A 27,736-nucleotide genomic window follows, 5' to 3' on the forward strand; every position below is an offset into this window, starting at 1 on the left:
GTGAGAGGGCTTTAAGGCCAGCCGGTGCAAAAGAAAGAAACAGAGCAAGGCAGCACTTGGAATCCGCTCTTACATGTGCTGTTACCATTTTAGGTCACATTTCTGAAAGTGTGTCTGACTTCATGTGTTGACGCTTGTTTTTTCCACATGAGATTTGTAACAGCTTGACTGAGGCAGTGGGAATGGACTGAGGCCGTCCTCGTGTATGTGTGTCTTCACAAGTGGCCTAAAGGGCAGCTTCAGTGACTCACCCCTACTGGGGGGGTTGGTGGGGGCGTCTTTTCTCACTGTTGAGACATTACATCAGTGACTTTTACGATTCATAGAGGAATTTCACCGACTGAATCACGGTGGAGTTAATCCACTTCCTTCAGGATGATGACTGTTTTTGTTTTACCATGGTTTAGCTGTGAGGTCATCATGTTGCCTTTTTTTCTCTCTCTCAAGGTTTCAAGTCTCTGATTCTGTATTATACCTACATTTGACATAATAATAATCCTCTAAAGAACCTAAAAAAACGACCTCTCTCGAATGTTTGTTGTTCCCTGGATTTCTTTGTCTTCTGTAACAATAAATGGAACATCTTAGTTTTGGGCTGTGAGAAATATTTGTCATCCTTTTTTCCCCTTTTTTAAAAAAAAGATAATTAAAAGTTATAGCTAAATGCAATAATGTCAAAATAAATTCTTTTTTACTTATCTTTCCTGTAGAGAGCACATATTTCTCCCCATTCGTCTTCACTTGATTGTGCTGTTATAGAGACACTCATTGTTGGGCACGGCGCGGCGCGGCGGATGAGTGGTGCATTCAGGGGAGGGCTGCTCCACTCAAAGAGCAAGTAGCTTTCACAGTTTAAGTTAATAAAGAATTAAAGTTACAGCTGCCTCAATAGTTATGAGAGCTCTATTTAATATTCATGCATATTAGTAAAATATTTAAGAAGTATCTCAGTTTCAGCGGTTGATCTTGTGCGTGTTAAAATTCCACAATATCTCAGCTGATAATTTATCTCTGCCACCGTCTGCCTTACAATGTCTTCCATGCGTGCAGGAGTGGACAAAGGAATTGGGGTTATAACAGCTTCTCCAAGCCACTGTGGCGTAGACAAAAATACATTCCTCATATTATCTCCTCTTCATCCCCTCTTCGCCTCCTCGGTCGCTGAACATAGAAAGTGGCTTGATGCACTTGGCAGTGTCCTCGGTGTTAGATTACCTGGGATCTGCGCCTCCCTCAGCATTCCGCTGTAATTAAGAAGATCTGCAGGGTCCACGGCAACCGTCCAGAATAAGTCAAAAGAGTGAAAAAAAAAGTGAAAATGTGCATCTATTTCGGGATAGTGTGATGTCATCAAAATTGTCCTGCCTACAGAGGTCGAAAAGATGCCGTGTATCTCTTCCCCTCTCCCCATTCCCTCAGTCAGAAAGAGTAGAGTCAAAAAAGTAAGTGAACGTGTCACGGTGCAGAGGATGGCTCAGAGGTGAAGTCACACGGGGCCACGCTGACATGAGGAGGAAGTAGAAAGCGAGAAAGAAACGGGTCATGTGTCCACCAATCTACATGTGCAGGAGTGGCTCTGAACACAAATGGAGTTGTGGCAGATGTTGTCTGCATAATGAGCGGGGGCGGGGCCAGCCCTCTGCCAGGAGGGTGTCTGTCATTGCGAGGGAGCGAGGAGAGAGAAAGGGCAGGCTTTTTTGTTTATCCAGGAGTACCGGCTCTCCTCCTCAGAACGACCCGCAGCTTTTTGTGGAGCTCCTTTGGATTCCTGTCTGGATATATATTCACTTTGCACTGAGGATTTTCCTTTAGCGCGAGCGGCTGCTGCGAGGATTAAGGGGGCGAAGAAGCACTTTGGACCGGAGTAATAGTGAATAAGTTTTATGGAAAACGGAACAAAGAGATTAGAATAATATTTTTGAGATGGGTTCTTGTCCTGAAATATTGAATTTTCATTTGTAATTCACAGTTTGAGGCTGCTGTACGTTCCGAGCATTTGTTCGGATGTTTCATGTTGTTTGAAATATTTGTATTTTTAAAGCTTTTTTTTTTTATTACTCTGATCTATTACGCCCCTAATTTCCAAAGGGCATTCTTCATGAGCAATTATAGAGTTTATATTTAAAAGAAAAATGGAAACCATGAGTATTTATTTGTTAACGCCTTTTTAATAGAAGAGAAAAAAAACATTGATTTGCACACAATTACTTCTTGGTTCCTTTTTAAATGACCCAGTTTGCACCGATGCAACATTTACCTCAAAGGACGGCACTGCAGCCTTAATCTTTTCTTTGTTGTGAGTAACAACATTTGTTTTAGCATGGGAAAACCACTGAGCAGGCCAGACTGCCTCAGACAAAACCCTTCCTGTGTGGGGAAAGGGGAGGAGGAGGACCTGAACATTGATGACTGCTATGTGCCCCAGAGATCCATTTACGATACTGTCCGGCTCAATGAGCAGATCGACTCAGGCTCCAAAGGCAGCCTCTCGTCCAGGCACTTCACGGGCACCCTGCCTTACACTCACCGGACCTTAGACTTCAGCAGCTTGTGTGGAAACGGAGCTCTCTCTGCTTCCAGTTCCTTCGAGCTGCGGAACCGCAAACCGGCAATGCTGGATGAGCGTGCGGTCTTTGACGGACTTAAATTCAACGGACACATAATCAGGGTGACTGATACGGTTCTGCCCAAGTCACGTCTCCATGGAGGAGAGAAGAAGGATCATAGGCGCTCGTGGAGGACTTTCGTCCCCACTAATCTGGAGGAGTACGCGAGCCGCAGCGGAACCTTGTGTTCAGGCAGTGCTGAGAGGCCAAGGTTGATCAATGGCAGAAGAGGGCAGAGTGTCACCAGCTCTTTAACGTCTGAAGAGGACTCGGGTCTGTACAGCCCGACTGTGGAGAGGGATCGCAACGGTCCTAGATTGCACAAAAGAACCGGTCCCGGGACGAGGAGCCTTTCATCTTCGGAGGCGATGCACATGTCCGGGGACCTGAGGACCAGACGATCACTCAGCTCGGGACAGGAGGAGTTCCTTCTCTCACCTGCGAGGGACAGCCTGTCTCTTTACCATAGTAGAAGCTTGGTCAAAGAGCCCCGACAAACAGAACCCGGCGTCGTCCGTCTAAATGAAAAGGATCCCTTCAACAATGGATTCTCCACAGGGAGGTTTTCCTCCGGGTCAGGGCCAAGGGCTCGAAACGACAGCTCTGGCTGGCGTTCTCGGACTTTAGCAGACTATGATGAGCTATCCACCGCCGAACTGCTGGAGGACGTGTCTCCTCAAGACAACTGCGAGTTGGTCAGTGTGGTGGTGACACAGCCTGAGACAAGTGGACATGCCGCATCTCCACCCAGAGAGAGGCACCCGAGAACACAAGCGTGTACAGCATCGAGATACAACACAGAGGAGCTGGAAGAGTTCCTGCAGGCAGTGGAGGCACGTCTACCACAAAGTTTACAGACACTTCAGCACATGGGCGAGCAGGAGATCGAGACTTTACTCAATGCCATCGCTGCATATCCTGAAATGGACCCCATGAGTTATTTCTCCCCACAGGTGCCTCCTGTCTTTTCTGCGTTTCGCTCATTAGTGCTCCTTCATATTTCCCTACAATATATCTTTTGAGAGTAATTTCTCACCGCTGCTATTTTTCTTACGTATCTGATTACATGAGTGTGCCTGCTTCAACCTGGAGGGCTGTGTGAAGATGGTGTCTGATTGGATAGTTGTTAGGTCAACTGGATTATTAACATTAAACCAGAGGTGATGTCTTTGGAGTCAGTATTTGGTTGCTACGGCTCTTCTTTCATAGTGTTTGTGTATATATATACTATTGTACTGTGCTTCAGTGCAAGAATGGGAGCAGTTCCATAATTAAACACACTGTAAACTTCTAATTGTTTGAATCAACTACAAAATGTGAACTCTTTCCCAAACATTCTCATTCGCCAACCGCATAATGAATCAGTCTGCTCTTTACAATTCAATTAGAACCCCGTAGGTTTCATGAACCCCAAAATGAGACAGGCCATGATGTCATCTGAGCACTAACAAAATATGTATTCTGATTTGTTCAACATGTTTTTAGGCTTTCCAGAAACAAGACATTGATCCGTTGCAGACGGCGCTTCGAGACATCAACTCCCTCGGCCAGAGCCTGATCCAAACTGCTGCCAAAGGCACCAGCACCCAAAAGCCCGAGGAGGACCTGGAAGGAATAAATACAAAGTGGAATACCCTCAATAAAAAGGTAAAATGTTTGAAGCGCCGATCTGATTCGACTCATTCATTTTTTGCTAGTTGTTCTAGCACAACTGGGCATTGGTGAATGTGACCCTAAAACAGGTGACAGCTATATTTACCATGTGCTCTGCAGATTGCTGACCGCTCAGCCCAGCTGCACGAAGCACTGTTGCATTGTGGGAGGTTCCAGGATGCTCTGGAGTCACTGCTAAGCTGGTTGACTGACACAGAGGAGCTTGTGGCCAATCAGAAACCTCCGTCTGCAGAGTTCAAAGTGGTCAAGGCGCAGATACAAGAGCAGAAAGTAAGCTGGTACCTCCATACAAACACAAAAATATATAGTGTACAAGTACACAATAGTTCTATTTTAAGTTTACCACTTCAGCGGGAGAAAGCCCAAACAACTTTAACCCTTCTCCTTATTTTACTGGCATGCTTTGTTCAGCACTAGTGTAGCTGCCAGTTTACCGGACACTTAATTTGTGCTTGTAAGATTGACTGTTTTTGACCGCCGAGCTTGGCTCTCGGTTTGAGCCCATTAAGGCCACCCAATAACTCGTGTCTTTTGTATGCCTTTGACAGCTCTTACAGAGACTGCTGGATGATCGAAAACCAACAGTCGAGCTGATTAAAAAGGAGGGAGGGAAGGTTGCAGAACTGGCCGAGTCTGTGGATAACGAGAAGGTTGCCAAAGAAATAGAAGGCCTGGGGCAGAGGTGGGACGCTCTGCTCAGGAAGGCGGAAAGCAGGTCTGTTTAAACTCCAGCGGCGTTCGCCATCCCGCAGAATCAGCAATCTTTAGTATTCAATATTGTGAATACTACAACAAAACTCTGTGATTACTTTGTTCTAGTTTTTTACCACTCCAATAGAGGTTATGTTTTCACCTACCGGTACTTCTATCTAATTTTGTTTGCCTGTTTGGATGATCACACACTGGACAGATTTTTATCAAGCTCGGTAGAAGATTAGGATGAGAGTCCTTTTGAAAGGACTCCATAAGAAGAAGAGATCTTGTATTTCAATTTAAGCTTCCTGGAAAAATAATGGATCAACAAATTATTGAAATGGATTCAAATAAAGGAACTTTTCCACATCATCAATTTAACAAGCCACGTGGTCAAGATGACAAGATCAAGATGACACCTGACGGGATAGGGCAGTTGCACTTCATTGATTATGCCAACAAAGCCCGAGCAAAAAATATATAACTATTTATCAATCATGCCAAAGTAGTTCATAATGTAAAACTCCAAAAATCGTCCTCTGGCCTAAAGTACAAATGGGCCCGTGAAGCATTATTTGTACTATATGTAGCCAATAAACACATATTTTTAATCGGTCTGGTTGGAATGAACTTGTCCGGCACCCTGTCCATGCACTTTGTTCCTAATTCACTGCTGTTATTATTTGAACATATATTTATCAGGCACAAACAACTCGAGAGCATCTTAGTGGTCACTCAGCAGTTCCACGAATCACTGGAGCCCCTGGGCGAGTGGCTCGGAGCCACAGAAAAACACCTGGCCAACTCTGAAGCCGTCGGCACCGAGACCTCGAAGCTTAAAGATCAGATCTCTCAGCATAAGGTAACCTCGAATCCGTTAAACCAGTTACTGCTCAACTGGATTCCATTATTTTCTTTTTGCTTGTTACTTTTACTCAAGTGCTCCTCCTCATCATCATTATTATTATTTCCCATCCATGTGTTGAAATTCCTTTCTGTTTCATATTTTTCTTTTATGTGTGTCTCTTTGTTTTTGTTTGTTTGTGTGTTTTGTCCCATTCTCTGTGACCAGGCCTTAGAGGAGGAGATAATGAATCGAAGTAAAGACCTGTTTCAGGCTGTTAGTCTGGGCCAGATTCTCAGAGCTGTGAGCTCTGTGGAGGACAAGGAGTTTGTTCAGGCCAGGCTGGACGCCACCCAGGCCAGTTATATAGAGCTCCAAGAGCGATGCAGGAGGAAAGCCGAGATGCTGCAGCAGGCTCTGGCGAATGCCCAACTGTTCGGCGAGGACGAAGTGGCCCTTATGAACTGGCTGAGCGAGGCGCACACAAGATTAAAGGGATTGTCTGTAGAGGGCTACAAAATAGACGTTCTTGAAAAGCAGCTGGCAGAACAACGGGTACTGCTCATCAGGCCGAGCTTTGTTGTCGTGCTTTTTTTTAAGTTGCACCAGTCATTCAGTCATTCAGTCAATTGTTTTGTCATTTGTGTGTCTTTGTTTTCTGTGGATATTGAATTTCTTTGGTTGTTTTCCTTGCAGGCCGTACAAATCGATGTGGAGTTGAGGAGGAAGGATGTTGACCAAGCGCTCTCTAATGGGTTGGAGCTTCTGAAACAAACGACAGGCATGTCTGACTTCACAAATGTCACCCCCCAACCTCTGTGATCAGTTCTGTTGCATTTTCCCGTATGCCGTCTTTTATTTATAGAAACAGTTTGGTGTCATCAAATTAACTTATTTGCATAATTGGATCACACAATTGCCACTTCCTGTTTTGTTACCATGAGGACAAAAATACAACTTCCCGAAAGATGCATTGCTTGGGGAGGAAATGGCGCATAAGACCTTTAAAATGTAATTTGTCCCACTTTGCTTTCTATGGATTTACAGAGAAAATATCTCATGTAAATTGTGGACTTTCAGAGTTGCGCGTAGGCAGATATTTTTACGGTTGGATAAATGACATACTGTTTGCAGTTTTTATGTTAACTAAGCTCCAGACTGCAATAAAGTAAATATTTATAAATGCATTCCCAAAATATCAAAAAGTTTAAAAGTATTTAAATCTGAAAACTGTTTTAACATTATGACAATTTATCAAAAAAAAGACAAAGAAATGGTTGCATGGTGGTTTAGTGGGTAGTGCTGTCGCCTCACAGCAAGAAGGTCCCGGGTTCGAGTCCTACCTGTGTGTTCGCTCCGTGTCTCCGTGGGTTTTCTCCGGGTTTCCTCCAACCTCCAAAAATATGCAACTTACATTAAATTGTCTGTACGTGTGGTGCGCGCGTGAGTGGTTGTATGTCCTGCTCCCGCGATACGCTGGCGACACTTCTGGGGTGTACCCTGCGAGAGGCGGGGTACACCCCAGAAGTGGAAGCGGCCAAAAAATATATAATTCTGAGATCACTGGTGAATTTTCTGCAGAATGCTGCTGACATGAAACTCGTGAGCTAACAGCAGACCAGCACTAATTAATGATGAAATGCTTTCTATTCAGGTGATGAGGTCATTGTTATCCAAGGCAAGCTGGATGGAATAAAAACGAGGTACGCTGAAATCAACACCATGAGTGACAACGTTTTAAAGAAACTGGAGCGAGTCTGGAGTCTTTCTACGAAGCTGCAGCACAGCCACGAGGAGCTGAGCTCCTGGCTGGACGGCGTCGCGTCTGAGGCTGCTGCGTTTGCCCATCAGGAGCCTCGGGGAGAGCAGCTCCTTCATGCACAAAGCAGGCAGAAGGTAAATCATCCCTCAGGAAATACAAAATTGTGTTTCTGACGTGAAATACCTCTCACCGTGTCCACCAGTGAGCCGACTGTTCATCCTTAAATCGATTTTTGTATGTTGTGAACTCTTGCCAGGCTTTGCTGAAGGAGACCAAAGACCAAAGGCCTATGGTGGACAAGCTGAATGAGTTGAGCAGCTCTCTGCTAGATCTCATCCCCTGGCACACTCGCGAGGGTCTCGACAAGATGGTGACTGAGGATAATGAACGATACAGAGCCGTCTGCGCCGCCGTCACCCGGCATGTCGAACAGATCAACGCCGATATGCTCAAGTCACAGCAGGTCCGTCCGTCCCTCCGTCTGTCTGTCTGCAGGTCATTCATTTCCAGGTATTCACAAAAATGTCGGCTTGTTTGCAGTTTGAACAGGCAGCAGATAATGAACTCGCTTGGTTGACCGAAGCTGAGAGGAAGTTGCTGTCGATGGGCGCGATCAGGCTGGAACAGGATCAAACCGCAGCCCAGCTCCAAGCACAGAAGGTTGGCCTGTCTTGCTGTGTGTGTGTGTGTGTGTGTGTTTGTGTGTTTGTTGACAGACACAGAACGCCATTTAAACATCATGGTTTGTTTTGTCAAGTCCAAACTCACTCTACCGGTTCTCCAGATTTTCTCCATGGACATCATGAGACACAAAGATGCTGTGGATGACATCATCAAAAGAGGGAAAGTCCTCACGAAGAGCAAGAACCCAGAGGAGAAAGAAATCCTCAAGGTAGCAAAATATCTCATTGCAATTTAAAACAGGCGATTAATACAAATGCGCTCACAAAGCTAAATGAGCTTCTTGGTCTTCAATCAGGCCAGGACTCGGACTCTCTCGGAGAAGTACGGCAGCGTCAGCCAGCTGAACTCAGAGCGCTGTCTGCAGCTGGAGCGAGCCCAGTCCCTGGCCAGTCAGTTCTGGGAGACGTATGAGGAGATGTGGCCCTGGCTCCAGGAAACCTTGAGCACGTTCAGCCAGCTGCCTCCACCTTCCATCGAGTACGACGCTCTGAGGCAGCAGCAAGAGGAGCTCAGGGTAAGACACTTGTTCTGCTTAACACTTCCCGTTTAAGCGGTGAAAACTGAGCGCGTCTCATCCTCTCCAGCAAATGCGAGAGCTGATTGCTGAGCACAAGCCCCACATTGACAAGATGAATAAGACCGGCCCTCAGTTAGTGGAGCTCAGCCCAGTGGAGGGTGTTCCCATGAGAGAGAAGTACACGGCTTCAGACCGGCTTTACTCCAAGCTCAAGACCGATGTCAAGCAGAGGGCTGCGACTCTGGATGAGGCCATCTCCAAATCCACCCAGGTGAGGAGCAGCTCACCTTGCCTTTTAGGAAACGTTAGATTTCCTGTATCGTAATAAAGCACGGTAACTTCTTCCCCCTGGCAGTGTTGGTCTGTGGGCACAGGATTGTTTCTCGTTTTGCTTTAGATATTTTTGGCACATATAAAGTGCCACAAAGTGATTCCAACTTTCCACATTCTCCATCAGTTCCACGATAAAATTGACCCGATGCTTGAATCCCTGGATCGGATCGCCGAACGTCTCCGCCAGCCTCCGTCCATCTCGGTGGAGGTGGACAAGATCAAGGAGCAGATTACAGAAAACAAGGCTGTGTCTATGGATTTAGAGAAGCTGCAGCCGTCTTATGAGACACTGATGCAGCGTGGTGAGGAGATGATCGCACGGTCCGAAGGAGCGGATAAGGACGTATCTGCCAAAGGTATGATGTCTAAGTTAAATCCTGTATCCTTTATTTCCTATGTTAAAAATGAGTACAGTTAGATATTAATTCTACTAAAGACTCTTGGGAAAATCAAGGAGCCAGCTAGAAGTGCACTTAGAGAGCTCAAACCTCTAATCAGGAATAAAGACTTATTTTCTGCTACGACTACTACTGTGCTTTGGGCTTGACCTGTGAGGGGTCGCCACAGCAAATCAACCTTCTCCACTTCACCCTGTCCTTTGCATCGTCCATCCCCAACACCAGCCACTCTCATGTCCTCCCTCACTACGTCCATGTATCTTCTCCTGGGTTGACCTCTAGCCCTGTTCCCTGGCAGTTCCATTTTTCTGATTCAGTGTTTTATTGTTGTTCAGACTGCTCCCTCACTCTATTGACTGACTCGCTCACCCACTGCTGTTCTCAGTGGGGGGAGGGGTGTGGGGGGGTGGGCTCAACATGCAACCGAATCCACCTCATTCTGAGAACATGACAAAACAGTAGCTGTTCAGCCTGGTGATGTGTATTTGGTCCAGATTCTATCGGCCGGGCCATGTTTACACCCTTACATCAAGATCCATGACAATTGGTCCGGAAGGATTTCTGTAATTCTGCTAACGGCCGAGCAAAGTAACAAAGCAACAAATGGAAAACAATCCTCCTTGATGCCCTTGAACACTTCCCCTTTCAGAGCATTTTAAAATCCTTGGTTGAAGATCTTGGTTTGAGTTTTGGCAACGCTTTTGTCCAGGTGTGGTTTTAATGGGAATTTTTTCTTTTGTGAGGTGAAAGGGAACATCCGATCTGCAGACAGAGACTAAGCAGTTTCTCATTAAACCTGCAATGAGGGAGAGGAACACATGCTGTTATGTTTCTTTGTATTTTCATAATCATTGTTACTTGCCCCCCCCCCCCTTACAAGCTGTACAGGACAAACTGGACCAGATGGTGTTCCTCTGGAGCGACATCCAGGCCTTACTGGAGGAGCGGGAGGCGAAGCTGCTGGATGTGATGGACCTAGCCGACAAGTTCTGGTGCGACCACTGCGCTCTTCTCGCCACTATCAAGGACAGCCAGGACCTGCTGAGAGACCTGGAGGAGCCGGGAGTCGATCCTTCAGTCGTCAAACAGCAGCAGGAGTTTGTGGAGGTCAGGAAGAAGTTATTGAATAAGCCAGTGGACAATTAAAAGCGATGGTTCCTATTTGTTTTATAAGTTGCTCTTTTTTATTTTTTTACAGGGATTTAAGGAGGAGATTGATGGGCTGCAGGAAGAGCTGGATGTAGTTCAGAACCAGGGTGCAGAACTCATGACTGCCTGTGGAGAACCTGATAAACCGGTGATAAAGAAAAGTATCGACGAGGTAACCGATAGAAATCCAATTCACCTTTTCAGAGCTCTTTTTCCTCCCCTTGCTAATCCTCTTGCGTGTTTGCGTTGTTTTCTTTGCCGGCGAACGGCTTGCAGAGACGTAATTGTGTCCTTTTTCCAGGTGAACTCGGCGTGGGAATATCTCAATAAGACGTGGAGGGAGCGAGTCGAGAGACTGGAAGAAGCCATGCAGGCTGCTGTGCAGTTTCAGGATGGCCTTCAGGTATTTAATTGTAATCTGATCAAAGATCTAATCAACAATCTGAAATAATTAACGCATAATTAAATATTTTATTTCTTTATTATAATTCAATGCTTTTCAACTGCTGCACAGAAGTTGTTTTTTTCTCAAATCTTGAGATTGAGAAGTTCCTGTGACTTTCATTGGCGATTTAATTTGTCTTTATTATATTACAGCACGGCAGATTAAATTTGTTCTTTGAGGCAGATATGTGCTTTTGAAAGTCAGACAGTGTTCCAGAGAGTTTACAAGGCCTTCAGATGAAGCCACAGATTACAGCGGATAGTTATTGCACTTGACTGAAGTGATGCAGCTTTTTATGGGAGACCTGTTTGGTTTGAAGGAATAAACTCCAACCACAGTGCTATGCGTTATTTGGCTCACACTTTGAATCAGTATCGTCTTCTTAAAAAAGGAATAGCAGTTCGTGGCTGCTTTAATTTGACTTGCGAGTATTAGGTTTCAGTATTTATTTTTAGGGCTTGCTTTTTATTTTTTTTTACCATGTTGGCTTTCCTATTTTCCACCTAAACACAACACTCTATGTGAAACTGGACTCCCTGTGAACCAAGCTTTGATTTCTCTCTGTAACAATGGCGTCCCACCTTGTACTCAGGGTATGTTCGACTGGGTGGATATTCTAGAGAGCAAACTGGATTTAATGTCCCCTGTGGGTACAGACCTGGAAACTGTCAAGCAGCAGATTGGAGAGCTCAAGGTACAGTGTTGTATTTGCCTTTAAATATTATATATATATATATCAGCAGAATATTCTAGCATGGTTAAAAACAAATGGATTCTCTTCTATTCTGGAACGTTTTTTTTTCTAATTTTCTAAATGTACTTTGTTGCTTTTATTGCAGTATTTTCAAGCTCTTTCATCTACCACCTGTCTTTTTATTAAGTGGTTGATTCATATCCTGGTCATTCTTTCCTGTTTCATTCAGCTACAAAGGCTCTGAAGTAGTCAGCTTCATAAAGTAGCCACACAAAGACAAATCTAGTCGTTGTCTGTACAGACTTGTGCCTGTGCTGGCTGACTGGGTGTAACCCTGTGCTGCTCACTTGTGCCTTTCAGGAGTTTAAGGGAGAGGCTTATCAGCTGCAGATCGAGATGGAGCGCCTGAACCACCAGGCAGGCCTGCTTCTAAAGAAGGTGACGGAGGAGGCCGATCGTCTCGCCATCCAAGAGCCGTTGTCTGAACTCAAGATGCTCTGGGGCAGCCTTGATGAGAAGATCATCGGGCGACAGGTCAGACCAAGGAGACACGAAGAAATGGCTGAAATGTAATGATTATAAACACAGATGTCTGGATTATGTGTAAGAAGGGAAACATTCCCTCTATTTATAACGTATTCATGTATCTGTACAGCGCCTGATTGGTTAGACGACTGGCACAACAACGGAGCAGTTGTGTTGTATGCAGCTCAAGTGGTTTTCACTTGACACGATATCTAATGGGCTAATGTCTCACTAATCCAGCACAAACTGGAAAGAGGTCTTCTGGCACTGGGCCAGTTCCAGCATGCACTGGATGAGCTGCTGGCCTGGATGAACCACACCGAGGAGCTGCTCGGTGAGCAGAGGAAGGCTGGCGGAGACCCCAAAGCCGTGGAGATAGAGCTCGCCAAGCACCACGTACGATAAAAGTTTACATTTCACTCAAGCAGAGACACTACTTCTTAGATTTATTGTCCTTTATTTTAAATATCTAAATATACGGTGATCCAGAGCCGTCCATCCAACATCTCGCCACCTTTCCCCGCCGCTTTATGTCTTCAGGTGCTCCAAAACGACGTGCTGGCTCACAAGACTACCGTCGAGACAGTCAACACGGCTGGGAAGGATCTGGTGGAATCCAGCGCTGGAGAAGAAGCTTCCAGTCTGCAGGGCAAACTGGGCAACCTGAACCATCGGTGGAAAGCGATCCTGGAGAAGACGGCGCAGAGGAAGCAACAGTTAGAAAGCGCTCTGCTTCAGGTAGTAGAAAATGTTCAGGCTCAGGTTATTTTTTTATTTTTAAGTAAACTGTGATTGATTCTTATTCCTGGGGGAGAAAACAATGTTGGGGCAAAAATCAGAAATGACCCAAATCCCAAAGAGCCTCTATCAATAACAGATATTTAATGATGTGGAAGGTTAAAATGTCCCCGTTTGAGAGTGTTTTCAAATCTAAGCTTGTTTGTCATTTGAAATAACAACACCTAACTTTAGTAATCAAAGGCTTTATGTATGACCATTCCGGCTTCTTTAATTGATCCCACGGATAGATGGGCTTTGGTCATTAAAGGAATCCAAGGACTGAATAACGCAGACATCCTCTTGTGTGAGTCGTCGGTTGCCAACAATGGATCCGTCTGACACCTTTTGTCCTGACTCTGCTTGTTGTGTGTTGCAGGCCCAAGGTTTCCATGGTGACATAGAAGACATGCAGCAATGGCTGAAAGACACGGAGCGTCAGCTGTTGGCATCAAAGGCTGTGGGAGGCTTACCAGACACGGCCCGCGAGCAGCTTAGCGCCCATCTGGTATGTGTTTAACAATATGAAAGGCTGGATGCAGATGGCAGGCTTGGGAGTGACAGACTGGCTCTTCTCTTGTGTTTTATCTGAAGTGTGAAAATTCAATGACATGGCAAAATACACAACAGGCAGTGAGCAAAAGGTTCTTCAGACGGATTCGACCGTGTCAGATTATCATGAGTCCCAGAATGTTGTCTTACTTTGTCTTACTTAGCGGCAAGTATCCGCTTCATTAATCAGAAAAATGACAGAATGCTTTGAGCATGCTCAATTATACTCTCTCATTGATTTTGGGTTGGACAAATTCATTTAGAGATAGTGTCCCTTTGCTTGAGGTGCCGCGGGATCTTGCTTTCGCGCCGTAATTCATCCTGCTCGATGAAAGCGTAATTTCTCCCGCATGCCATTTGTGCCTCGCAGGAGTTGTGCTCTGCCTTTGAGGCGAAGGAGGAACTGTACGAGGAGCTGATGAACAAGGGTCACCAACTGCTCGCCGTGACACCCGAGGGTCCAGATAGCAACACGGAGCAGGATCTCGCCAATCTGAAGGACAAGTGGGACGCCGTCCACGGGAAGCTGACAGAGAAAAAGGTATGTTGGGTTAAAGGCTGCGAACGGAGGACCGACTCGTCTTTCAGCTTGACAGTTCGCAGCTTCGGGGTTCCCACTGAGCGGGCGATCTACACTTGAGCTATGGGGTTATAAGCCCTTAATCCCAGCGCTGATAATGAATGGTGTCAAGGCAGAGTGCTGGCAGGGAAACACAGGATGTGGTTACACTGCAGATCACAGCGCGCCGGTGGCGTGGAACAACGGCGCTCTTGTCTCACGAGCTGCAACTCACATAGGAGCCAAAGCAAAGCCTCATCCGTCACTCTGCTGTTCTGTGGGGGCTCTTTGGGACGAGCTTTGAATCACTGTTGTGGCCATTATAAGTAAACATGACTGCTCACTCCGGACAGGGCGCTCCTCATTCTGGCGGCTCGTTGCAATAGCTTTTTTTTTGTTGCTTTTTTTTTCGTTCACGTTGGTCCCGTTCCCAGAAGTCTGCGAAATGTTATAGCCGCACAAAACCGTAGCTGCTGGCCAAAACACTCCACAGCAACGTGACGCTGCTCTCCCTTGTAATGTCGTTAGCGTTTACGGTCATATGATGAGCCTGTGCCTGCAGCAGAATGGATGTTCTCAGCTGCGGTTGTTTCATTCATTCAATTAAAACCTCGTCAGCAGCAGCAGCGGCTTCTCCAGAGATCGTATATCTTCCTCTTTATAAATAGAAGTTCTGTTTTGGCACGACTGAAGACGAATTGTTTCCCCTCCCTTCCCTGTCTTCTGCACACGCAACCAAACCTTTTTCCTTTCAGAATTGTGTATTGTAGCACACATGGTGAAAATCCAACAGGATTGTTCCTAATTCTGTTGTTTCTGCAGGTCAAACTGGAGGAAGCCTTGACCCTTGCCACAGATTTCCACAACTCTCTGCAGGACTTCATCAACTGGCTAACCCAAGCAGAGCAGACGCTAAACATGGTTTCCCCCGCATCCCTCATCATGGACACCATCGTGTTTCAGATCGACGAGCATAAGGTGACGTCACTGAGGGTTAGCAACTTCTGAAGAGAACTGAAATGCTGATTAGAAATAAAGCACCAGATGCATTGCCTCTGGTGCCGAGTAAAAGGCCTGTCCTCCCTTTCGAAGTCACAACAACTCGCCTAAACCTGGTTCCTCTCTCTCTCTCTCTGCCGTGCTGGTGTTGGACAGATGTTTGTGACGGAGGTGAACTCCCACAGGGACCACATTATTGAACTGGACAAAACGGGAACCCATTTGAAATACTTCAGCCAGAAACAGGACGTGGTCCTGATCAAGAACCTGCTGCTCAGCGTGCAGGGCCGCTGGGAGAAGCTGGTGCAGCGGTCAGTTGAGCGAGGTCGTCTGCTGGACGACGCCAGGAAGAGGGCGAAACAGGTGCCGTTCTGGTTTCTAGTTTGCATCAGGTTTGAAAGACGCACTATTTCACTGCTGTTTGAACTTTTCATTAGTGGTGGAAAAACTCTGGAAATAGAAAATGAAACCTGATCCACGTTCATTCTGCAGTTTAGTATTTAAATACCAAACCTTATAGCATTTAACAAAACCCTGCAATGAATCAAGAACAATTACACCGTTTGTCACAATGCTTTACATTTTGTGTGTGTGTGTGTGTGTGTGTGTTTCTATCCTTGTGTATCATCAGTTTCATGAAACGTGGACTAAACTGATGGAGTGGTTGGACGACTCTGACAAGACTCTGGACTCGGAAGTGGAAATTGCTAATGAGCCAGACAAAATCAAGATGCAGCTGGCACAGCATAAGGTTACCGAGCATTGATTTATCATTCCCCAGAATAATGATCAAATCCCATCGGTAGAGGTGCATTCATTTAACTGAAACAGCATCTAGGCAGCGGTTACTGCTTCATTTTTAAGGTACAATGTATGCAAAGTGGAAGCAATCCAGCAGTGAAAGATATTCACAGGAATTACAGTATTGCTTGCTTTATACTACCAGCCCTCTCTTGTTGTTTCTGCAGTGTTATGTGGGGATGTTGTACTAATCCTATCATAATCCCAGAATGGACCAAATGTATTAGGGGTGACATTGCTTGAATACGTTTAATCTCTGAGCAGCAGCGGCTCTTGAGCTTTAACCCCCAATTTTTTTGTTCTCCCTTGACTGTGCTATTTATTACGAAACACGCGTACACACAGATTAGGATAAGATCTGACATGGCAGCAGTACGAAGAAGAAGATTTAAAAGGTTGTCAATGTTTCTCTTTCGCAGGAGTTCCAAAAGGCTCTGGGCAGCAAGCACTCTGTGTATGACACCACCACTCGGACCGGGCGGGCGCTGAAAGAAAAGACCTCCCTCCAGGACGATAATCAGAAGCTGAATGACATGCTGAGCGAACTGAGGGACAGATGGGACACTGTTTGTGGCAAGTCAGTTGAAAGGTAAAGAAACCCCCCCCCCCGATTTGTTACTCTATTTTCCCCTTATGAAACACTAGTCAGCGTTTTCACCAGCCTTCTTGAGACATTTTCTTTCACTGCGGATGATCTGGGCTCCTCTGCAGACAAAACAAACTGGAGGAAGCCCTGCTGTTCTCGGGCCAGTTTACGGACGCTCTCCAGGCTCTCATTGACTGGCTGTACAGAGTGGAGCCTCAGCTGGCCGAGGACCAGCCTGTGCACGGCGACATCGACCTGGTTCTCAACCTGATAGACAACCACAAGGTATAAAACGACTCTGAACGCCGGATTGTCCCACTTTGTTGACTTTGGTCTTTAAAACTGTCTGAAGTGTCGTAATGGATACCCGGCTTTAACAGTAAGTATAAAGGATCTCACTGCTGCATCAACACGAACTCTCCTTCCTTTATTCATTGGTTCATGTCACAATGGAAAACAAACCGCACTTGAGCCACACCTTATTTGGACTATTTATTCAATCAACAAAAGGACTGCAGAGTTTTGTGTCAAGTAAGGATGTCTGGAAAACCGATGCTCTCATGTTTGCGTATTCCCATTGTCATCATTAATAATAACTGCAGTGTGTCGGCAACAGCGTAATGTGAGCCGGCTGCACAGAATGCGTTTGTGATCCACAAAGATAAAATTCCGCTCTGCACTTTTTCCACTGAAGTTATAAGTGGTGTTTAATTTTAACACCAAACTCAATTTTCTTTACCCTCGCCGAAGAGGAGGCGAGGGTATTGCAATTGTTTGTTTGTTTGTCTGTTTGTCTGTCTGTTTGTCTGTCCGAGCGCATAACTCAAAAACTAGTAACCCAACCGACTTGAAATTTTTATTACACAAGCAAGGTTCTGTCCGTGGCTCGGTCCTCCCCGAGAATGGCGTTGATCCGGATCTGGGTCCAGATTCTAGAATTATTTTTACATCTGGAATTGTGCCTCTGCTGTAAACTGCCACTTTAAGAGGGAGGGACACGAATGGCATGATGGGAAAAAGAGTCCAGAAGGAGTCTTGTAATACGTTCCGGAGGAGCAAGCTAGAGCAGGTTTGGCCCCTCTGATCTGGAAGCCCTGTTTACTGTCTCACAAGATCCAATAGTCTATTGGAGGCGAGGGTCTGCAATCTCTGATTGTCGTTTGCTAGTTTTACATTTGAAACACTTTGCACATATCAGCCGGTCTTGCTTGTCATTTTCGATAACATGGTCCCCGCAGGTTTTCCAGAAGGAGCTGGGAAAGAGGACAGTGAGCGTCCAAGCTCTGAAACGTTCCGCCAGGGAGCTCATCGATAGCAGCCACGATGACTCCTACTGGGTCAAGGTCCAGATGCAGGAGCTGGGAACTCGCTGGGAGACAGTGTGCAACCTGTCGGTGTCCAAACAGGCCCGTCTGGAACAAGCTCTGTGTCAGGTATACTGCGGAGGCTCTGCTGCCGCTAGACAGGTGCTAAAGCCGCTTTGTGCGTCTGACTGATCTGTGTCGTCCGGCTCAGGCTGAGGAGTTCCACTCCAGCGTTCACATCCTGTTGGAATGGTTGGCTGAGGCCGAGCAAAGTCTGCGCTTTCACGGCAACCTCCCTGATGATGAGGCGGCTCTGCAGGAGCTTATCGGCCAACACAAGGTGAGCAGCGCAGATATTCATGTTTCGTTCTCTTGAGCACAACTCAACTCAAATTTACCGTTGCATTTTATATTTGGACAGCTTCTTGGCTGATTTCACAAATGAAAGCTTATTCTGCAACATTCCTGCAACTGGCTTCCTTCACTAGATTTCATCTTCTTGCTGTGGCTTTTGTCTCGCTCCAATATTGAGACAAATCTCATGAGCAATGATTAAATTTTTCACAGCTCCCTTTTACATCTAAACTCTTTACCATCTGCTGTTCTTAAGGAGTTCATGAAGAAGCAAGAGGACAAGCGAGTGGCTCTGAGTAAGGCAACTGGCATGGGGGAGGCTATTCTGACCATCTGCCATCCCGACTCCATCACAACCATCAAACACTGGAACACCATCATTAAGGCCCGGTTTGAGGAGGTCAGTTCACAGCAGCAGCTTTTCTTTCACATCCTTCAGCTCTGTCGGAGCCACATTTACCACGAAACGACAGTTTGGATGCTTCTAGCTACAAACATGAGGTTACCCTTCCGTGCACCTCAGCATGTCGCTCAATAATATGAGCGACGGGTGTGATATTGCTGTTATAGGTGCAAGCCTGGGCCAGGCAGCACCAGCAGAGGCTGGCTACGGCCCTCAGTGAGCTGTTAGCCACTCAGGAGCTGCTGGAGAACCTGCTGACGTGGCTGCAGTGGGCTGAGAGCAACCTCGACGACAAGGACAAGGAGTCATTGCCGCAGGAGGTCGAGGAGGTCAAAGGTCTCATAGCAGAACACCAGGTGAAGCGGAACTGGGGCTTTTTCTTTAGATTGTTGCTGTCACAGTTTCATTAATTGTTTAGAATAGCGCCGGCAGTGTGTTCAGTACTTGATTGTGTGTGTACTTATTGTTTTTCCCTTGCAGGCTTTCATGGAGGAAATGACCAGGAAGCAACCAGATGTTGACAAAATCACCAAGACACACAAAAGGAAGGCGGCCGTGGAGCCGCTGAACCAGTCGCACATCCCAGTGCTCGGCAAAGGAAGAACTGGAAGTATGTATCCCGCAAACATGACCCTGCGCCATCTGGCCGGTGTTGACTCACAGCAGGGTGAAGCGACCATTTCAGCACCTGGAATGATGTCATTGTTCTGTTCTTCCTGATTTAGACAGCGAAGGTTTTTGTCTTCCACTCACAGGAAAGCGTTCCCCCACTCAAACCTTGTACACGTCGGCGACGCAAGCTGCCATTGAAACCAAGAATCCCCGCGTTAATCTGCTGGTCACAAAGTGGCAGCATGTGTGGCTGCTGGCTTTGGACAGAAGGCGGAAACTCAATGATGCCATGGACAGACTGGAAGAGGTAACAAAACACAATCCTTTGTATTTATTTATTTATTTTACAAATGTGTGCTTTTCTTGTTGTTTGTTGATTAGAATCAGGACACTGGGCCTTCCTGTGATGTCGATAATTCACGATTATTGCATATTACATGCAATAATGGTGAACTGGAGACTCTAAATTACTTGTAAATGTGATCCTAAGTCTGAAAAGTTGCGCGATGTACGTCCCCGTGATGAATGAATGGGTTTTCATCTGATCCTTTTTTTTTTAAGTTGAAAGAATTTGCCAACTTTGATTTTGATGTGTGGCGCAAGCGCTACATGCGCTGGATGAACCATAAGAAGTCTCGTGTGATGGACTTCTTCCGCCGCATTGATAAAGATCAAGACGGGAAGGTGACCCGGCAGGAGTTTATAGAAGGCATTCTCTCCTCCAGTAAGAATTCGACACATAAACGCACAAACAAATGTGTACCGCCTGGAGAAACGCTTTTCTGACGCTGACTCTCCAATAGAATTCCCTACGAGTCGTCTGGAAATGAGCGCCGTGGCAGACATATTTGATCGAGATGGTGACGGCTACATTGACTACTATGAGTTCGTGGCAGCCCTTCATCCCAATAAGGAGGCCTACAAACCGTTAACAGATGCTGACAAAATTGAGGATGAGGTGACGTCTCAACAAGAATGACAACATCTGTGTTTCAGGAGTTGTCATATAATAATGAAGTAAACATTTTTTTGAAGGTTACACGACAAGTAGCGAAATGCAAATGTACAAAACGATTCCAAGTGGAGCAGATCGGTGCCAACAAATACCGGGTAAGGCGAGTTCAAGTATATTCCAGCAAATAACAGCATTGCTTGAATTAGAAAATGTTTTTTTTCATGGCACAATCCTGTAAAAGGTAAGAAATGAATGTAAAGAATATCAACAGAAGTTAATGTTTTCTAAACACTCTAACTTTCTATATTTTTATTCTTCTTTGTGTCACCAGTTCTACCTTGGAAACCAGGTACATATGAAAGTCGTCCCCTCGTTTTTGATCCTTCTGTCCTGTGCTTAGCAAGTCCTTTTCGTTTACTGTCATTTGTTGTCCAGTTAACACGCTCTGCCAGGATTCAGACTGAAACTCAGAAGTAGAACTAGGCCTCCTGATTTAATCCATGAGGAACACAGGCCTGAAATGTGTTTTAGCCCAGCAATTTCACAATATCTGCAAATGGTCGGAACACAAAACCGATTTACTAATGAGATGTCTTTCAATTTCATAGGATTTTTAGATTTGTTTGTTGTTGTTTTTTCTTTTGAAAGATAAAACTCGTATTAAATGTTAAACACATTTGCTTTTGAGTTTCAGAAAATACAATATTAAAGTGCCGGCACCATTTCAGCTCATGTTTTGATTGGTCCACGCGGGCATAGATTCTCATCGGCTGGCAGTTCGGAATATAATGCTTTCTGTGTGCTTGCGTTTCACGCTTCAGTATCACGGGAATGACTTATCGGTGCAACTGACCCTCTTCGTTAATTCGCTTTTAGAGTTGGACCATCTTGGGATCAAGATTTGATTTGACATTCTCAGTTATTTTTGTATTGAACAATTGCATGTTGTAGTTTAAAACACATTGCTATTCTCGGTTCATTTGTCACACATGCTTTCTGCAGCTTGCTGTATTAACAAGCGCAAAGGCACATTAGTGTTAAGCTATGAACTAGTTTGCATTGATGTATTGACACAACCAATGAATTGAAATCATTCTCTTGACAGTTTGGTCTGGTTCACTGCTTACATGAGTCCTTAATCGGCGATGAGACAATAGCAAACAGGGAAAATCTAAATCTTACCCCTCACCTACACGTTGCAGTTTTGGAAAGCTGTATTCTGGTAAATGGCTATTCTTCAAATGTGTCTTGTGATCATCGTCACCTTTAATGTATCCGGTCAATTAGAATCACCAGTGGCATTAATCATTGATAATCATACAGTGTAAAAAAAAGCAGCTGAATGGATACCATAAGATAACAGACACTTAATCTGAGGGCCATCAGTGTTTGGTCGTGTCTGCGTGTCGCCATGTTGGATTAGACAGCAGTGGTCTGACCCATCCCTCATGTGTCACTGGAGCCAGCTGCATTGGATCTGCATCAGTGTCAGTGCATCCTGAGTAGTTGTAGAAAGTGCAACAACGTGCTGGCTTGCAGGAGACTGCTGTCCATCCGCTTGATCATCATGTGAAATTGTTTTTTTGACAGAAAGCATGCGGCTGTGATTGTCCTGTGTTAATTTTTGTCTCTGTGTTAATACTCTTGGTCACATCCAACTGGCTGCGGCCGTCTTCAGTCACCCCATTGACCTTCAATCATTTGCCTCCATCACACCATGATGGACAATTTTTATTTGTGGTCTTTGAAAGTAAGGCAAATTATTATCCATTTCTGCCCCCTAGTGGTCTGATAATGTGCCTGCAGGTCTCGTGTGAACAAATGCAGTCACTTATCAATAACAAAATCATTCGTTCTCACCAGCCGACACTGATAGAAGAAAACCAGTTGGAATGACCTTCGGGTAGTTTGTGTCTTTAGAAGGGAAACCTGAAAAAGTGTATTTTTAGTCCTTTCTGTGTCAGTCTGTGCAACATTGAAAGGAATCAGTCCTGAAATGGAAACAACGCATCTTTGATGGCTTCTATATTATCTACATGAAAGATCCAATGCAACAGAAATTTTAGAAATTCACTGTATTGAATTTGAAGCTCCAAACCAGCCTGATTTCCAGTGTTGCACAGGTTGTAGCCCTTAGCGGGCGACTGCCTAGTCTCAGGTCGGTGCATTCACACATCCTCTGTCTATTTTCACTCCTCCGGCTCAGTTTGGAGACTCACAGCAGCTCCGTCTAGTCCGCATTCTGCGCAGCACTGTGATGGTGCGAGTGGGCGGAGGCTGGATGGCTCTGGATGAGTTTCTGGTAAAGAATGACCCCTGCAGAGGTGAGTCCCCACAAGAAGACACAGCGCAGGGTCGATTGTTACTGACACCTGAGCACGATCATTACTTTATCAGAGGTTGGACTGTTTTATAACCAGGAAATTACTTAGAGATCTCTCGAGTTCAGATTGATTTGATTGACTAATTAAATTATTTATGATTTTTTTTTTATGATATATTAGCAGATCCTGAATCAAAGGAGATGGTAGTATGTTCTTAATTCCAGATCCATAAATGGGGAAGTCACCACTCTGTCTCTTCTCCTTTATGTGTGATAATAGTAGTGATGTATTCTATTAAGAGTTGTTCTTTTTACGGTTTACTTTATTCCTGATATAATTCATTTATCTGGTTTAACCAAACTGTGGAAAACAATAAACAATATATGTTATGTGTTATGTGGGAATGAATAAGTTGAGGAACTATCCTAGTAAATACAATTTGTGACCAGCAAGCCGCCACCATGCGACACCATCCTGTGCCCACAGAGTGTCAGAGCCTTTAGGAGCTGATGTTTCTGCTGTTGTCTGGATGATGGATTTCCTGTTTTCCCTGCTGAACATGATATCATTTCTTCTAGTTCATCACCACGGGAGCAAAATGTTGCGCTCGGAATCAAACTCTTCAATTACTCAGTCTCCTATAGGTTGGCAAATATCTCACTTTTTCACCTCGCTCCATGAACCCTTCAGTGGTATGTGTGTCTGCACATCCGAGTGTGTGCTGCTTTGTGCTGACCCCCGGGTGTGTACTACTGTAGCGGTGTGTGTGTGTGTGAGTGCTCATTGTGAATGGCATCCTCACCGACCAGCTCCGCTCACAATCAACTGCCTCTCACCTGCAGCTGGTTTTCATGCATGCAGTTTGTGCAAGTTGTTATCATTATCTGCTTTGAGTTCTATATTTTCTTCTCTCGCAGCATGTAAGCGCAGCTCTGAACGCAGCTTAAATACCACAAGAGACGCATTTGGACGGATAACAGGATTCTGATATAAAACTGTCTGACATCGCCATTGAGGCGTGAAACACTCATGGCAGGATACAGGATCTATTTTGTCTTTAGCGTGTTTACTAGCCTGTCTTTGTGATTAACACAAATTGTGAAGGGTTTTTCTGATTTGCGCCGTGTTGCTGTGGGAGTGTTTAGGCACCTTTTGGTTCATTGGATCCTTTGTTTGGCAGTCCAAGCAAACCGATTGTGAAACTGTTGAGGTCATTACACGTAAACTGCATGATTTTTATGATTTCATTGTTTATTTGCGATTTGAATCCCAACTTGAAATTGTATTAATTTAAGATATTCGTTTTTTTAATGTATATATAAGACTGTTAGACTTTATTTCATAGGTCTGTTTCCCCTCATAATTTCCCCATAATAATTTCTTAAATAACTACTAATTGGTACTAATTAATGGTGAAACAGAGGAAATATTCGATTCGATTTATTTATTGTAATCTAAAGAATTTTAGTAGCTAAAATAAAATTTTCTCCACAGGAAAAGAACACAACTCAACCTTTGAGTTGTTCCATCCCACCTCTGATTAGTACCAAGTCACAGTTATTTTTTGGAAATTATTATGGATTTCATGTGAAAATGAAAACTTGGCTCACATCTTCATCACCATAAAAGTACTGTTAAAAATACTCAGTAGCTTTTATGCAGTCTGGTTCATTTGGAGTGTCATTTCTCAGCTAAAGGCAGGACCAACATTGAGCTGCGAGAGAAGTTCATCCTCCCAGAGGGAACCACTCAGGTAATGGCGAGCTTCCGCTACAGAGGCCGAAGGTCTCGGCCATCATCCAGAGGAGCGTCTCCAAACAGATCCGTCTCCAGTCAGAGCTGTCCTGTTCCACCAATACCAGTAGCAACCAGTACAGTCAAGGTGAGGAGCGCCACTCTGCTGGGAGAGTCCGTTTTCCTTCCAGCTGTCCGTCATTCCCCTCCGTGATTTCCCTCCCGTTTGTCCTGCTCAGTTCATTTATTTTACATCATTTGATCACATTCTTGTTTTGCCTTTTCGCTCTCTCTCTTACATCTAGTGATTCTTTTAGTTTTTGATTTGTGAATCCATATCTCTGTTTTATTGATTTACCATTATTCCCCAGACTCCCCTACACATTACCCGCAATTATGATAAGCCCTGGCTTACAAACATCAAACCCTGCCCTCCTCTTAAATCATCGGACTCCTTCGGGAGCCCGGGTTCATCCTCAGAGGTACAGCACATGATCTGATGTGGAACATTTATGACCCAACTGAAAGCTACTGTACATTGTATGCCTTTATATTTATATGTTAATATAATATGTAAAGTCCATTTATCTACATATTATATACTTCATTTTATATTCTGCACTGAAAAAAGCAATACAAATTTATTAGATGTGTGAGAATTCAGTTGGGTTTAAACTTCTCTGATTTAATGGGTTGAAAATGTTGTTCTTTTCTGACAATACAACATATAATGCTGTCAATGCATGCAATGCAACATTAAATGTTACCTATGCATGTATGATCGTGTGTATGTGTGAGCAATTAAAGGTTGACATGCTTTAAATACTAACTGCTTCTAAAATAAATTCCAGAATTTTTATGAAACTAAGCTTTCTATGCTAAAATGTTTAATTATTTAACATTTATTGTGCAGCTAAATACCACTGATTACAAATGAAAGCTATGTTCTGTCTTTTGCAGGGAACACCGGTTCAAGGCAGCAAGTTACGTCTCCCTGGGTACTTGTCAGGAAAAGGATTTCAGTCTGGTGAAGAGGGAACATTGATCAGCGCTGCCGTACTGAAAGCACGGACACAGATGATAGGCGGTCAGTCGAGATTCAATTCAGAAACATCCTTCTTTTATTTTGAAAGCGGCTTTTCTCCCAAGCAAAATCCTTCGGTTTCTGAATTTAGTCACTATTGAAGAATAAACTTTCCTTTCACACCCTTGAATAAAAGAACATGCTAACAAAAGGGGTCATAGGATTACATGTATGCAGAAGATGTCGGGCAAATGTATTAACACAAATATTAAAATAGAACTAATTAGCTTAATTAAAACATAAAATATAAAACTTGTCTTTCCAGAATATCGTTTATCAAATAAATTCTTACATCCTAAGCCAGAATCACGTGAAATTACTATTTGATGATTAGCATATGATTCAAACTATTTTATTTAACTATTAATTTATAATCCGTGTTTTTAGAGTGGATCAATTTGTTAATACTACTTATTTTTCAGTATTTATTTGGATGTAATAAATGCAAGTTACTATGAATTCTATGTTTGCTTCCAGCAATTTAATCCAACAGTGACAAAAAACACACCATCTGTCGTGCTCAGTCCTAAAGGTTGAATAATTACTGTTTTATTATTTTATATTATTATCCTTGATCCTTGATTTGATTTGATCTTCTCCAGAGTCAAGAAAAAATTCCAGCAGACCTGGAAGCAAAGCAGGAAGCAGAGGGAGCAGTCGCAGAGGAAGCGACGCCTCCGACTTCGACATCTCTGACATCCAGTCTGTGTGCTCGGACGCATCTGAGACGGTCGGCGACTCGGCCCGAGCGACGGCGCGTTCTGCGTCCCGGCAACATGGAGGCAAACCCACAAAGATCCCCACTCCTCAGAGAAGAACCACTCCCACTAGCAAACTGGCAAAGGGATCCAAGCGATAGTCAACTGTCTGCCTTGGAGCATAGAACCCGGGATCTAGTTGAACCCTTAGCGTGACGGACACTGGAGACCTCTAACTTAAGACTGCAAATGTGTTGTGCTATTTAAACCCTTGCGAAGATGTAAAATATTCTGTTGAGAGGCAATATGGTTTAAAATGATGTAAGAATTGAATGTTAGTGGCCTTGTGTGTTTGTTTCAATGTATTTATTTTTTTGTGAAAAATGTCAGATTGTTTTTATTATTATTTTATGAATTGAGAACCTGTTTGAGGAACGCTAGAGATCCTGGGTCTAGCGAACCTTTCTAAACACACTAATGAAGGGCATCGTGCAGGATGGCGCTCTCAAAATCGCTAAATGAACTTTACCGTATGTTTTGCTGATGTTTTGAGTTTGGTGTTGCATTATGGTACCTTGTTAGGCACACCGATAATATTTAAGTGCTATGATATACTGCCAACATGCATTTAAAGGGCAATGCAATATACTACAATGAACCCCAGTAAGCACTGCAGCAACCTTTTAAGGATAGTAGCGGAAACCTTGTAACCATGATGCTTTGGAGTCCCGTTTGATTGTGAGCAGCTACAGTCCATATGCTCTGTTGGACCACTTCACAGCAGCGCACCCACTGACCTTCAGGAGGTGCCACTCGTGTCGTCGTCTTTTTTTTTTTTTTGTGCATCTATGTCAACGTTTGGTTCATTTCGGTGGAGCTGAAATTGTTACTGTAACATTACTTTGTAATAAATCTGCTTGCAGAAAACGACCAGAGAAGGGTGTGAAGGCTGGATTGTCATGATGGCTGAATGGCAGAGTCGGTCTCTATTGGCTGTGTTCCTGGGATGTATTTGTTACACATGCTCAGAGTCACATGAGCACGCCACCGGCACTGAAACCCAGACACAATATTGAATAGTCCTTTCTTCCAGGTTCATTTTAGCTACTTCCATCAGCATTCAGGCACCTGACAGAAGACATGGCTTCATTTCAATCGTAGCACACATAGCGTGTTAATGTTTCCATGATGGCATCGCTTCACTTCCTGACCTTGGACACCTAACCTTTGAACTCATGGGCTTCACGTGGATGGAAAAAATATTTTCCATACGGACCCATTCAAAGAGGTAATTTACCTTTCATAGAACAGTTGACATTGAAGCTACTTTCTAATCTTATGTGTGAATCCATACATTGAACCAGCCATCTACTGCACGCGTGTGTCTTACCTTGGTCTTTTCCCACGGTCTCCTTGCAGCCCAGTGGATCCAGTCAGCGAAGGTGGGATCAGCTCTGAGTGGAATGTTTGCAGAGCATCTTGAGCTGGGCTGTGACATACCACATGTTCCCCTCAGAGACTCAGCAAATGATAAAACACTGTCTTTGAAGGAAGATACAATAAAACTTGTATGACTGCCTTTTTAAAAAACTTAAACTTAACTTAAATTTACAAAAGAAAAAGTCCGCAAGGGATTTTTGTTGTAACCAGCTCAATAAGAAACGCTTACA

The 27,736-nt window shown here is 44.4% G+C and overlaps 1 protein-coding gene across 1 annotated transcript in view; it reads left to right on the forward strand.

Annotated features, from left to right (window-relative positions):
* LOC137912904 (dystonin-like) overlaps positions 1-27,001 on the forward strand; it is a 73,048-nt gene extending 46,047 nt beyond the window's left edge. Inside the window, exons 58-100 of the mRNA XM_068757030.1 lie at positions 4,092-4,253; positions 4,380-4,550; positions 4,829-4,995; positions 5,676-5,835; positions 6,046-6,372; positions 6,514-6,598; positions 7,472-7,713; positions 7,836-8,042; positions 8,120-8,239; positions 8,364-8,471; positions 8,559-8,777; positions 8,848-9,051; positions 9,238-9,469; positions 10,392-10,618; positions 10,710-10,832; positions 10,962-11,063; positions 11,698-11,799; positions 12,160-12,333; positions 12,565-12,720; positions 12,865-13,062; positions 13,481-13,609; positions 14,024-14,194; positions 15,035-15,190; positions 15,368-15,574; positions 15,843-15,962; positions 16,432-16,601; positions 16,724-16,883; positions 17,837-18,031; positions 18,114-18,242; positions 18,513-18,656; positions 18,827-19,015; positions 19,140-19,269; positions 19,415-19,578; positions 19,833-19,995; positions 20,075-20,229; positions 20,307-20,381; positions 20,558-20,575; positions 22,433-22,550; positions 23,129-23,242; positions 24,242-24,432; positions 24,656-24,766; positions 25,245-25,371; positions 25,971-27,001. Coding sequence (XP_068613131.1) covers positions 4,092-4,253; positions 4,380-4,550; positions 4,829-4,995; positions 5,676-5,835; positions 6,046-6,372; positions 6,514-6,598; positions 7,472-7,713; positions 7,836-8,042; positions 8,120-8,239; positions 8,364-8,471; positions 8,559-8,777; positions 8,848-9,051; positions 9,238-9,469; positions 10,392-10,618; positions 10,710-10,832; positions 10,962-11,063; positions 11,698-11,799; positions 12,160-12,333; positions 12,565-12,720; positions 12,865-13,062; positions 13,481-13,609; positions 14,024-14,194; positions 15,035-15,190; positions 15,368-15,574; positions 15,843-15,962; positions 16,432-16,601; positions 16,724-16,883; positions 17,837-18,031; positions 18,114-18,242; positions 18,513-18,656; positions 18,827-19,015; positions 19,140-19,269; positions 19,415-19,578; positions 19,833-19,995; positions 20,075-20,229; positions 20,307-20,381; positions 20,558-20,575; positions 22,433-22,550; positions 23,129-23,242; positions 24,242-24,432; positions 24,656-24,766; positions 25,245-25,371; positions 25,971-26,227 — 6,879 coding nt within the window. The 3' untranslated portion in view covers positions 26,228-27,001. The remainder of the gene's footprint in view (positions 1-4,091; positions 4,254-4,379; positions 4,551-4,828; positions 4,996-5,675; positions 5,836-6,045; positions 6,373-6,513; positions 6,599-7,471; positions 7,714-7,835; positions 8,043-8,119; positions 8,240-8,363; positions 8,472-8,558; positions 8,778-8,847; positions 9,052-9,237; positions 9,470-10,391; positions 10,619-10,709; positions 10,833-10,961; positions 11,064-11,697; positions 11,800-12,159; positions 12,334-12,564; positions 12,721-12,864; positions 13,063-13,480; positions 13,610-14,023; positions 14,195-15,034; positions 15,191-15,367; positions 15,575-15,842; positions 15,963-16,431; positions 16,602-16,723; positions 16,884-17,836; positions 18,032-18,113; positions 18,243-18,512; positions 18,657-18,826; positions 19,016-19,139; positions 19,270-19,414; positions 19,579-19,832; positions 19,996-20,074; positions 20,230-20,306; positions 20,382-20,557; positions 20,576-22,432; positions 22,551-23,128; positions 23,243-24,241; positions 24,433-24,655; positions 24,767-25,244; positions 25,372-25,970) is intronic.
* Positions 27,002-27,736: the final 735 nt, after the last annotated feature.

Source organism: Brachionichthys hirsutus, unplaced genomic scaffold, assembly GCF_040956055.1.
Source record: "Brachionichthys hirsutus isolate HB-005 unplaced genomic scaffold, CSIRO-AGI_Bhir_v1 contig_797, whole genome shotgun sequence".
NCBI classification, from domain to species: Eukaryota; Metazoa; Chordata; class Actinopteri; order Lophiiformes; family Brachionichthyidae; genus Brachionichthys; species Brachionichthys hirsutus.